At 70.5% G+C, this 11,865-nt stretch overlaps 2 protein-coding genes across 2 annotated transcripts in view; one reads left to right on the forward strand and one right to left on the reverse strand.

Annotated features, from left to right (window-relative positions):
* Nucleotides 1–721: 721 nt before the first annotated feature.
* On the reverse strand, nucleotides 722–5,738 carry LOC121356935 (rho-related BTB domain-containing protein 1-like). The gene is made up of 9 exons (XM_041473832.1): nucleotides 5,533–5,738; nucleotides 5,325–5,391; nucleotides 4,950–5,053; nucleotides 3,438–3,623; nucleotides 2,069–3,035; nucleotides 1,685–1,835; nucleotides 1,317–1,405; nucleotides 1,122–1,227; nucleotides 722–1,032 (listed from the first exon to the last, which is right to left on the reverse strand). Exons 1-9 carry the CDS (start codon nucleotides 5,655–5,657, stop codon nucleotides 863–865), a joined length of 1,965 nt encoding a protein of 654 aa, XP_041329766.1. The 5' UTR covers nucleotides 5,658–5,738; the 3' UTR covers nucleotides 722–862.
* A 2,239-nt stretch (nucleotides 5,739–7,977) lies between these two features.
* LOC121356944 (drebrin-like) overlaps nucleotides 7,978–11,865 on the forward strand; it is a 6,317-nt gene continuing 2,429 nt past the window's right edge. Inside the window, exons 1-8 of the mRNA XM_041473843.1 lie at nucleotides 7,978–8,152; nucleotides 9,396–9,448; nucleotides 9,534–9,646; nucleotides 9,721–9,795; nucleotides 10,241–10,375; nucleotides 10,518–10,595; nucleotides 11,051–11,202; nucleotides 11,778–11,832. Coding sequence (XP_041329777.1) covers nucleotides 8,067–8,152; nucleotides 9,396–9,448; nucleotides 9,534–9,646; nucleotides 9,721–9,795; nucleotides 10,241–10,375; nucleotides 10,518–10,595; nucleotides 11,051–11,202; nucleotides 11,778–11,832 — 747 coding nt within the window. The 5' untranslated portion in view covers nucleotides 7,978–8,066. The remainder of the gene's footprint in view (nucleotides 8,153–9,395; nucleotides 9,449–9,533; nucleotides 9,647–9,720; nucleotides 9,796–10,240; nucleotides 10,376–10,517; nucleotides 10,596–11,050; nucleotides 11,203–11,777; nucleotides 11,833–11,865) is intronic.

Consider the following 11,865-nt stretch of genomic DNA (forward strand, 5'->3'; position numbering starts at 1 on the left):
CACCCAGCCCGCCCTGCTCACAGCTTGGCCCCCCCCGCCCCACGGGGGGGAGAAAATACAGCACCAGAGAGCCCTACGGGGGTGGGGACCCCCCAGAAAAGAAAGGGGGAGCGGCAGAGCCCCCGCTCCCTGCGCACCCCCAGCCCCAAATACTGCTCGGTCAGAGGTAGCACCAGCGTTGGCCGGGGCGGGGGGGCCCTGCCGGGGGGAGGGGGCTCATCACGGCCCCCCCGCCGGGGAAAGGCACGGTGGGAGCGGGGGCTGTGACCCGGCAGAGCCTGTAAACAGCCGGGGGAGGGGGGTAAACAAGCCCTTGGGGGACCCTCACCCCGGCCAAGCCCCCTGGCTCAGTGGTGGGGGGGTCCCAGGGCTGAGAGCCACAGCCCAGAGTGGGGGTCCTGGGGCCAACCCCTCTGCTCAGTGTGGGATCCCTGGAGCCAAGGGTGGGGGTCCTGAGCCTGAGCCCCTCAGCCCAGCACAGGGACCCCCAGCCCTGAAAGGGAGCCCTGGGCCCAAGCCCCCCACTCAACACAGGGACCCCAGCCCAGCTGAGCCCCCCAGCCCTTTATAAAAGCCCCAAGCTCAAGCCCCTCACTCCACACAGGGACCCCCAGCCCAGCTGAGCCCCTCAAGTCAAGTGTGGGGGTCCTAGGGCCTGAGCCCCCAGCCCAGCACAGGGACCCCCAGCCCAACCAAGCCCTCCAGCCCCAAGCCCCCCACTCACCACAGGGACCCCCAGCCCAGCTGAGCCCCCTCACCCTACACGGGGACCCCGGGGCCAAACCCCCTGCTCATCACAGGGGCTCCCAACCCTCCCCTAGCCCCCAGCCCCACTCGGGGGTCCCCTCCCCTCGCCCCCCGCTCAGGACACGGGGGGTGAGGGTCTCCAGAAGCACCACTTGCTGCGGGGGTGCTGCTTGCGCTGCAGCTGCTCCTCGCGCTCCCGCTCCTTCTTGGAGCGCAGGTACAGATCCTCCTCCTTCAGGTACCACACCGGCGGCCAGCGGTGCCGCTCGAAGTGCGCCTGGTTCTCTGCGGGGACATCCCGGGGCTCAGGGGGCACGGAGGGGGAACCCCTCCCCGTGCCCACCCCCCCAGCCCCGCGCCCTCCCCGTCCGTACCTGGGGACATGAACTTCATCTCGCGGGGGAAGCGGCGGCACACGCGGTTGTAGTTGGTGCAGATGTAGTGCAGGCACCACGCCGCCAGCTGCCGGGCGTTGTGGAACTGGAGAGGGATTTGGGGGGGTCACCCCATCACCTGAGAGTCCCTGTGCCCCACCCCCGGGGGTCTCAGTGCCCTCCAACCCCCCATACCTGCGTCATCTCCAGGTAGATGATGACCTGCTCGTCGATCTCCACGCGCTGCATGAAGGCTCGGAGCAGCTCGTCCACGGCGTATTGCTCTGGGAGAGGGGGGAATGGGGGTTCGGGGGGGGTCACACAGCGGGGACGCGCCCCCCGGGGCCCCCCCGCGCGAATGGGGGTTCGGGGGGGGGTCACACAGCGGGGACGCGCCCCCCGGGCCCCCCCCGCGCTTACACAATGACACACGAATGACAGCGAATGACACACGGGGACGATCGATCCGGCCCCGCGGCACCAGCGGGGTATTGGCAGGTGACGTCAGGGCCCGCGGGAGTGCGGGGGGTACCGGGGGGGTGCGGGGAGCGGGGGGGGCTCACCGGTGAGCGCCTGCAGCCGCGGCAGGCACAGCCGGTCCGTGAGGATGAGCAGCTCCATGGCGTCCAGATCGGGCGTGGGGGTGAAGACCCCCGTGTAGAGGAAGTCGAGGACGGCACGGAGGCAGGCACAGTTGGTGCCGGGCAGGGACACCTGTGGGATTGGGGGGTTTGGGGGACCTCAGAGACACCCCCAAAGGGAGCTGGGGGAAAGGGGGACCCTCCTGGCAGCGCCTGAGTTGGCACAGGAAGAGCCCCCACAGCTCCCTCTGCAAGAGGTTAGTAGGACACACGTGTCCCTGGGCCAGGGGGTCTGAGCAGCCCCCTGACCCCAAGCAAAGATGCCCACCCTGCCCCACAGAGCCACAGGTCCCTCCTGGTCCCCACCTCGCCGGCGTAGCTCTCGCGGAAGCCCCCCCGGAACATGGCCCTCATCCAGTCGCAGCCGGCGATGAGCAGCGGCTTGTGCGCCGGCACCGCGCCGTCATCCACGCGGAACACCACGTCTGGGGACAGGGGACAGCTCAGCGGGGACAGCCAGCCCTCAGATATGCCACCCCTCAGCCCAGGGACAGCCACCCTCGGACACTGCAGAGCAGGGACAGCCACTCGCTGACCGCCGCTGTCAAGGGGACAAGAATCCCTTGGACACCCCTTCCATGGGGACACCACTGCCTTGGGGACAAGAATCCCTTGCACCGCTCCCACCTGCCGCAGGTCGCCGTGGGGCCGCTCCAGCTTCCCCGTGTACAAATATTCCAGCACGGCGCGCAGCGGCTCCGGCCGCACGCCCCGGTCCATGGCCACCACCGCCATCCGCCGCTCCCGCCCCGCCACCGGGTCGGCCACCGGCTCCCAGCGCAGGCTCAGGAAGCCGCGGCCCCACGATGACAGGTCACGGGTGCCCCCGTCCCCTTCGCCGAGGGTCTCGGGCGGCTCCTCCAGCGTGAAGAGGTCGTAGAAGCGCGAGCAGGCGGTGGCCAGGTAGACGCGGTGGGCGAAGACGCGGTGGCCACCCTGCAGCTGGAAGACGACGTCGGCGCACAGCGGGGCTTGGAACAGCGCTGCCGAGCCCCCCCCCAGGCCGGGGGGGGCGTCGGGCACCTGGATGAGGGGCGGGGGGGGCTTGGGGGGCAGGAAGGGCGCCTGCAGCAGCGGGCGCTGCATCTTGCGCAGGTGGGACTTCCAGAACTGCAGGTGGCGGCGGGACACGAGCGCGGCGCGGATGGCGTTGTCGAACACGTCCTTGACCCCGAACTGGGCCACCACGCTGGTCTCGTAGTACGGCACCCCCAGCTCCTGGGCCACCTCGTGCCCCCGCTCCGGTGGCAGGATGTCCGAGGGCTTGATGGGCCTGGGGGGGCACGGACAGGGTGGGGGGCTGAGGAGGGTGTCCAGGGCGGCCCCTCCTGTTTCCAAGGATGCTGGGAGGTGCCACTGCCATGCCAGGGGGTGCTGGGAGGGTGGCCCCTCATTGTGGGGGTGCCAGGGAGGCCTGGAGGGGAGGCCCCAAGCCAGGAGTGCTGAGCAGGGCAGAGGTTCCACCCCACAAGAGCTGCCAGAAGACCCCGACCCACAGGGGGACCCCATCCTGCCGGGACATGACACACCCTCACACGGCGGTGGCAAAACTGGGGGTGCCCAGAGCAGCACAGGGAGGGCTCCTTATTTTAATGGGACTGGGGTGGTCCCGGTGACGACACACCGAGGTGTCCCTGTCCCCGTGGGGCCGGGGGGCGACACTCTGGGGGCTCACTTGGCCAGCGGGCGGCGCGCGCGGTTGACGGCGTCCAGGTCGGCGTAGCGCAGGTCCAGCTGGCAGCCCACCAGCACGATGGGGGTGCGGGGGCAGAAGTGCTTGATCTCGGGGTACCACATGGTCTTCACGTGCCGCAGCGAGTTGGGGTTCGCCAGCGAGAAGCAGAGCACCACCACGTCCGACCTGCGGGGAGGAGCAGCAGCGGGAGGGCAGCGCTGTCCCGGTGTCACCCGCTGTCCCCAAACGCGCCCAGCGCAGGCGGCACCCGGGTCCCAGCCCCGCCCCAGGTCACTGTCCCCAGCCTGGGACCCTCCAGGAGCCTCAGGACCCCCTGAGAGCCCCACAGCCATGGGAACCCCACAGATCCCCGCAGCCACACGATCCCCTGGGAACTCCGTGGCTTCTGGGAGCCCCATGACAGGGACAGGAGACAGGAGGGACCCGGCGGGACCTGGCTTCGGGTCACCACCGCCGGCCAAGCCACGGGCTGCCCCTGCCCGCGGTGGTCCCAGCCCCTGAGCACCCATGGGGGGTCCCACGGAGGGTGCCTGGGTGGGTGCCAGCCCCCAGCACCAGGGACATTCCATGCTTGTTGTCCCCAATTCCGCCCCCGCGCCCACCGTGGGGCGGCCACTGCCATCCCAGCCCTGGCTCCGGGGACATAAGGTGCCAGGGGACATGGGGGGGGGCGTGCCAGGGGACATGGGGGGTGTGCCAGGGGACACAGCGGGGGTGCCAGTACCCCCAAGTCCCCGCAGCAGCCTCGTGGCCCCGGGCCCGGGTTGTTTTTAGTCCGTGCCGGGACGGGACGTGACCGGGAGGCGCCGCTGGAGCCGGGCCCGTGTCCCAGACCAAGATAGCCGCCACCGGCCCCCCCGGGGGCCCCGGCCAGCCCCGGGGCCACCGCGAGCCACGGGGACACGGCCCCCCCAGTCCCCCCAGCCCCGGGGGGCTCCCCACCCGCGGGCCCCGCCGTGCCGCGGGGAGATTAGCGGTGCCGCGGGGCTGGCGCGGGGCGGCGGCGATAAGAGCCCGGACGTGCCAGCGGCCACGGGGACCGGCTGTTTACAACCGGGGGGCCACGGGAGCTCTGGGGGGGCCCCTCCTGCGGTCAGCCCAGCGCCCCCCGCAAGGATTTCCACAAGAGCCCCCCTGGAGCCGCCCCCCACCCACAGCTCCGGAGGGGCCGTGGGCAGCCGGGTCCCTGCTCGGGGCGGGGGCTGCGGGGGGTGCAGTGTTGGGGTCGCGGTGCCCCCAGAGGTGTCCCCGGAGGGGGATGGGGGCAGTCTGGCCCCTTCCCGAGGGTTTGGGGTGCCAGAGCGGCTCCCCGGGCGCTGGCGGGAGCCCAAGGGGCTCCTTTGGCTCCGTGCATCCCGGGATGGGCAGGGCTTGAGCTGGGGTGGGGGCTGGGCTGCCGGTGGCAGGAGCTGGGGTGGCGGTGGGGGTCTCGGGGGTGCCGGAGGTGCTGGTGGTAGGGGGTGGGGTTCCGGTGGCGGGTCGCGGTCCCACCTGCCGTAGGCGAAGCGCCGGTCTTTATGGTGGTCCCCAAAGGTGTCCCAGAGGCGCAGGGAGACGCTGACCTCGTCCACCACATCCCGGGAGCGTTCCAGCACCTGCCGGCACCGCGAACGGCACCGGGAACGGCACCATCACCGACCGCCCTGCCCGGAACCACCGGGACCACCCCGGTGTGCCCCCGCTACCCCCTCCCGCTTCCTCCCTCGGTGTCCCGTGCGGTACCGGCCGCTCCCGGGTGCTCGATACCCCCTGTTGCTCCCCCTCCCCGCCCCGGTGCCCCTCCGTGCCCGGCGATGCCCGGTGTCCCCGGTAACGCCCCTCCCGCCGCTCCCCCGCTCGGTGCCCGGCGGTGCCCGCGGCCCTCACCTCCTGGCAGACGCGGTACTGGTCGATGGCCCACACGGTGGGCACGTGTGTGGCCAGCAGCCGGTACGGCCACGCCCCCCGGCGCCCCGCCCCGCGCGCGGACAAAGGAGCACCGCGAGGGGGCGCCGCGCCGCCACGTGACGGCCACGCCCCCTCGGGGGGGTCGATGGCCCACACGGTGGGCACGTGTGTGGCCAGCAGCCGGTACTGGCTCAGCGTGGCGTTGCAGGCGCGGGCGCAGATCAGCCGCGTCTTGCCCACGGCGTTGTCGCCCACCACCACGCACTTGATGGTCTCGACGTTGGGGCGCTCGTAGTCCACGTCGGGGTCCATGGGGGCGCGGGGGGCCCCGGGCAGCGGAGCGGCCCCGCTCAGCGCCCCCCCCGCCCGGCCCCGGCCCGTTACCGACCCCACGCCAGCGGGCGAAGGCCACGCCCATTGGGCGGGGTCACATGGCACGCCCTATGGGGAGGCCACGCCCATATTGGGCGGAGTGGCGAGGTCGCGACAGCAGCGACAGCAGCGACAGCAGTGACAGCAGCGACAGCAGGGACAGCAGGGACAGCAGCGACAGCAGTGACAGTAGCGACAGCAGTGACAGCAGTGACAGCAGCGACAGCAGCGACAGCAGGGACAGCAGCGACAGCAGTGACAGCAGTGACAGCAGCGACAGCAGCGACAGCAGTGACAGCAGGGACAGCAGGGACAGCAGCGACAGTAGCGACAGTAGCGACAGCAGTGACAGCAGTGACAGCAGCGACAGCAGCGACAGCAGTGACAGCAGGGACAGCAGGGACAGCAGCGACAGTAGCGACAGTAGCGACAGCAGTGACAGCAGTGACAGCAGCGACAGCAGCGACAGCAGTGACAGCAGGGACAGCAGGGACAGCAGCGACAGTAGCGACAGTAGCGACAGCAGTGACAGCAGTGACAGCAGCGACAGCAGCGACAGCAGTGACAGCAGGGACAGCAGGGACAGCAGCGACAGTAGCGACAGTAGCGACAGCAGTGACAGCAGTGACAGCAGCGACAGCAGCGACAGCAGTGACAGCAGGGACAGCAGGGACAGCAGCGACAGTAGCGACAGTAGCGACAGCAGTGACAGCAGTGGACAGTAGCGACAGTAGCGATAGTAGCGACAGCAGTGACAGCAGTGACAGCAGCGACAGCAGTGACAGCAGTGACAGCAGCGACAGCAGCGGCACACACCAGTGAAACCGGTGACAGCAGTAACTCCAGTGACACCAGTAAAACCAGTGACACCAGTAAAACCAGCACTACCGGTTACACCAGCAAAGCAGTGACGTCACTGACAGCAGTGACAGCAGTGACAGCAGTGGTACCAGCACAACCAGCAAAACCAGTAAAACCAGTGACACCAGTAAGGGTGACACCAGTAAAAAGTAACACCAGTGACAGCAGCGACACCAGTGACAGCAGTGACAGCAGTAATGCCACTCACAGCAGTGACAGCAGTGACAGCAGTGACCCTGGGCAGGGGTGACAGGCTCGCTGCGCTCTGGGCTGTGTGTATCCCTGGGCCCAAGATCCCATTTTCCAGCATTTTTCTCCTCCCCGGGGATTTGGGATTTTCCAGCCGCGGTGCCCAAATAAGGGAACGATGGGAGAGGCTTTGGGACCGGAGCCGTGTGGGGACGGCGGGGCCAGACACTGGGCTGGGAATGTCCCCAAGACCCCCCCGGCACCCCGTTCATGGTCCAGGGGGACCCGGTGACTCCCCCAGATCCCAAAATCCCATTTCCTCGTGTAAAAAGGGAATGGGGGAGAGACTCCAGGGATGGGGGACAGTCTGGGGACCCTCGTGCTGGGGTGGGATCCTGGCACCGCAGCCACATTCCAGTGCTGGAGCCGGGCACACGGCCCAGCCCGGGCCCCTGGGACCTGCCCCACATCCTGCTGTGACATCCGTGTCCTGCTGAGGATCCTGGGACCTCCGCTCGCATTCCAGAGTGGGACCTGGAACCGGCACCCGTGGCCAGAAATGGGAATGTGGCACAGCACCCTCGTCCCAGTATGGGACCCTTAGTCCAGTATGGGACCCTCATCCCAGTACAGGACCCTCATCCCAGTATGGGACCCCCATCCCAGTGTGGGACCCCCCATCCTGGTGCAGGAACCCTCATCCCAGTACAGGACGCTCATTTCAGTACAGGGACCCTCGTACAGGGACCCCCATCCTGGTGCAGTACCCTCATCCTGAAAAAGGGACCCCTATCCCAGTACAAGATCCTTATCCCAGTACAGGGACCCCCATCCTAGTATGGGACCCTCGTCCCAGTACAGGGACCATCATACAGGGACCCCCATCTTGGTACAGGATCCTGATCCCAGTACAGAGACCCCCATCCCAGTAGAGGATCCTCATCCCGGTATGGGACCCTCATACAGGGACCCCCATCCCGGTACAGGGACCCCCATCCCAGTACAGGATCCTGATCCCAGTACAGCGACCCCCATCCCGGTACAGGACCCTCATCCCGGTACCGGCCCCGTCCCGGTGCGGGACCCAGGCCCGGTGCCCGAGTCCCAGCGCTCCCCGCGCCGCCCGTCCCGTGCCGGTGCCTCCCGGCCGCTCCCGCCCCCGCCCCGCCCGGTGCCGCCCGTGGGCGGTGGAAAGCGCCGGGGGGGTGGCGCGGGAGGGAGGGGCGGGCGCAGGGCGGCGGCGGCGGCGGCCCCGGGATCGGGATCGGCCCCGGGATCGGGATCGGCCCCGGGATCGGGATGGCGGGGCCGGGGCTGGAGCGGTACCGGCTGGCGCTGCTGGCGGCGCGGGAGGACGTGGGGAACCCCCGGGCCGGGACCGACTGGTGAGAATGGGAGGGAGGGGGACACCGGGAGAGGGACGGGAACCGGGAATGGAGACCGGGAACGGGGACGGAAGGGAGGACAGGGAACAGGGCACCGGGAATGAGGAGCCGGCACAGGGAACCGGGAACGGAGACGGGAACGGAAGGGGGAACCGGGAACGGGCACTGGGACAGGTACCGGACACAGGACCGGGAATGGGAGCAGGAACGGGCACCGGCACGGGCCAGGGCGGGGGCGGGCCGAGAGGCACCGTCACCGGCACCGGGAAGGGGGTTCCGAGGGGCACCGGGGTCTCGGCCAGGGAGTGCCGGTCTGCGGGGGGGTCCCAGGACTGAGCCCATTCCGCCGAACTGGGAACCGGGAGTCCCAGCCGGTCTCGCCCCGTCCCGCCCGGTCCCTCCCGGTGCCGGCGGGCTGGGAGCGGCGCCGCCGCCCGAGGCTGGGGCAGGACGGGCCCGGGGGCCCTGCGGGAGCGGGGAGCACCCCGGGGTGCGGAAAGGGGGGGTTCTGCCGCCTGCACCGGCGGTCGCGGGTTCCGGGCTGGGGGTCCCGGACTGGCCCCAGTTCGGTGCCGGTGCCGCGGGGCCGGAGCCGGTGTCCCCCAAAACACCCATCCCGGGGTGGGGGGCGACGGCACCGGGGCTCCTCGGCCTCGCAGCCCCCAGGCGTCACGGGACCGCGGCCACCGGCCGCCCGGGCATTGCCCTCTGCCCCCGCAGCGCGGCTGGACCCGCTCCAGCGCCGGCTCCTCCCGGGCGCCCGCCCGGCCGCGTGCCGCGCTCTGTCCCGCCATGTGGCGCCGCAGCCTGTCGCGACATGCCGTGACATGCGTGACGTGCCCTGCTCCGCGCGTGCTGCCCGAGCCGTGCCCGGCCCCGTCCCGCGTGCGCCCCGAACCGGAGCCACGCGGGAACAAAGAGGGGCAGAGCCGCTGGGAATGCCCGGGGGGGGGGAGGGTCCCGCCGGGATGGGGCCCCCTGAGCTCTCCCAGCGCCGGGCGGGGGGTCCCGGCACCGCCGCACCGGAGGGTCGCTGGGGGGGCCGTGCCGCTCCGGCGCTTCCCACATTCCCATTGTCCCGGGGGCGGATGCTGCCGGCGGCACTTCCATGAATTCATCCCAAGCTGGTGGCACGGGGGAGCGCGGGGGGTGCCCAAGCCTGGCAGGTCCCCCCACCTTAAGTGACACCAGCTCTGACCCCCCCCACAGTGACCCCCACCCTGACCCCCTTTCTCCCCCCCAGGGCCGTCTTTGGCTATGAGAAGCACCACGACCTCAAGCTCCTGGATTCCGGAGGTACCGGGAGCGACGCTGTCGGGAAGTGTTGGGGGGGGGGTCCCCCGAGTTTCCCCGTACCCCCTCTGACGCCCCCTCCTTACAGCCGGGGGGCCGGATGAGCTCGCTGGAAAATTCTCTGCGGGCAGCGTCATGTACGGGCTGTGCCGGGTCCGCGATCCTGGCTCCGGCAGCCCCAGGATCGTCCTTATCAGCTGGGTGAGTGCGGGGGGGCAGCTCGGGGGGACCCCCGGACCGGACCCCCCCGGGCTGAGCAAAGGCTGCGGTGCCAGGTGGGGGAAAAGGTGCCGGAATCGCAGCGGGCGGCGTGTGCCGGGCACCTGCCGGCCATCCGGAGCTTCTTCAAGGTGAGTGGGGGGCACGGAGCACTCGGGGGGGTGCTGGGGAGGTGTATCGGGGTCCTCGCCCCCCCACATTCCCCATTCCTACCCCCCATCCCTCCTCCCCGACCTTTGCCTGTGCCCGGGCGCATTCCTGGCGCTGCTGACTCAGCCGCCGCTTTCCCAGTGCTCCCAGTCTTGGCCGCCGTGCCGGAGCTGTGGTTGGGATCCCTGCCCCCCCCTGATCCCGTCCTGACGGGGGGGTCCTGCCCCCCCCCCATCCCCCGGAACAGCTTCCGCTGATCTGTCTGGGCCCGGGATCTGGATCCGGCCCCACATCTGGACCCAGTCCCACATCTGACACGTCCATGGGAATTGTGCCGAGGTTCCCCGGGGAGTGTGGATCCGTGCGGGGGGGGGTGGGCCGTGGTGGGGGGTGGCACTGTCCCATCCTGTCCCGTGCCGGTGGCAGGAGGCCACGGCCGTGATCAGCGCCCGCCGCCCCGAGGAGGTGACGCTGGAGGGGCTGAGCCGAGTGCTGGCCCAGCTGGAGCCCCCCGCCCCTCGCCCTCCCAGGAGGACCCCCCAGGACACCCCGGAGCTGGTGGTGAGTGGGGGGCGATGTCCCTGCGAGAACGGGGAGGGCACCCGGGGGGCGGTGGGTGCTCGCTCGCCCTTCCCGGGGCTCTCTGGGCAGGGGGCGTTGGGGGGTTCTGGGGGTCCCACCCTGACCCCCCTGCGCTCCCCAGGGAACCAACTACCGCAAGACCAACCCGGCGCTGGAGCTGCAGCGCACCCAGCGCGATTCCTTCTGGGAGCAGGCTGAGGTGAGGGGTCGGGGGGCTGGGGGGTCCCCCGGTATCCTGGGGATGGGGGTCACGGCTGCTGCCTCCGGGCAGAGCCCGGGGGTCGCGGTGCCGAGCTTGGTGGGGGTCCCGGTCCCGGTGTGGGGTGCAGCGGGTGGTCCTGCGGTCTGTGGGGGTCCCGGCGCTGACGCTGCCGATGGGGTCCCACTGCCCATGGGGTGGGGGGTCTCAGTCCCGGGGGTTCTGGTGCCAGTGTTGGTGCTGCGGTCGGTGGGGTCCCGGTCCCGGTGCCGAGGCTGGGACAGCCCCTGTACGAAGTGTGGCGGGTCCCAGTCCCGGTGCCGCTTCCCTGTGCCCGTGCCAATGGCAGCGGGATCCTCGCGCCGCTCCTGCTGCGGGGGCCGGTGAGTTCCCGGTCCAGCCGCCGCTGCCGGTTCCCGGTGCCGATCCCGGCGCTGATCCCGGTGCGTGCGCAGCGCGAGGAGCAGCAGCGGAAGGAGCAGGAGCGGCAGCGGGAGCGGGAGCAGCGGCGGCGCTGGGAGCGGGAGCGCATGGAGGAGGAGCGGCTGCAGGCGGCGGAGCGGGAGCGGCGGCTGCAGGAGCGGGAGCGGCTCATCGAGGAGCGGCGGTGAGGGCAAGGCTGGCCTCCATGCCTGTCCCAGCCCCGTGTCCCCAGCCCTGTCCCGGCCCGGTGTCCCCATCCCTGTCTGAGCCCCGTGTCCCCATCCCTGTCCCAGCCCGGTGTCCCTGTCCCTGTCTGAGCCCCGTGTCCCTGTCCTCATATCCCGCTGGTGTTTCCCATCCTGTCCCATGTCCCATCCCCGTGTCCCCGTCGCCATATCCCGCTGGTGCTCCCCATCTGTGTCCCTTCCTGTCCCATGTCCCATTCCCACATTCCACTGGTGTTTCCCATCTGTGTCCCATCCTGTCCCATGTCCCATTCCCGTGTTCCCGTTCCCATATCCCACCGGTGTTTCCCATCTGTGTCCCATGTCCCAGGCCCGTGTCCCCAGCCCCATGTCCCTGTCTGTGTCCCTGTCCCAGCCCCATGTTTCCATCCCTGTTCCATCCCCGTGTCCCTGCCCGTGTCCGAGCCCCGTGTCCCTGTCCCCATATCCCGCTGGTACTTCCCGTCTGTGTCCCTTCCTGTCCCATGTCCCACCCCCGTGTCCCCTCCTGACGCCCCCTGTGCCGTCCCCCCAGGCAGGAGCAGGCGCGGCTGGACGCCGAGGAGCGGAGGAAGGAGCAGGAGCGATGGGTGAGCTGGAAGGGGGCTGGAATTGGGGGGGGG

Source organism: Pyrgilauda ruficollis, unplaced genomic scaffold, assembly GCF_017590135.1.
Source record: "Pyrgilauda ruficollis isolate IOZ18807 unplaced genomic scaffold, ASM1759013v1 scaffold302, whole genome shotgun sequence".
Classification (NCBI taxonomy): Eukaryota; Metazoa; Chordata; class Aves; order Passeriformes; family Passeridae; genus Pyrgilauda; species Pyrgilauda ruficollis.

Excerpts from the sequence above, each read along its gene's own strand:
- LOC121356935 (XM_041473832.1), bottom strand. The coding sequence starts at position 5,657 with ATGGACCCCGACGTGGACTACGAGCGCCCCAACGTCGAGACCATCAAG. Across the intron at positions 3,624-4,949 it reads CGGCGCTTCGCCTACGGCAG|GTCGGACGTGGTGGTGCTCT; the intron begins GTGGGACCGCGA and ends TCCTCCCCGCAG. Across the intron at positions 1,033-1,121 it reads GATGAAGTTCATGTCCCCAG|AGAACCAGGCGCACTTCGAG; the intron begins GTACGGACGGGG and ends ATGTCCCCGCAG.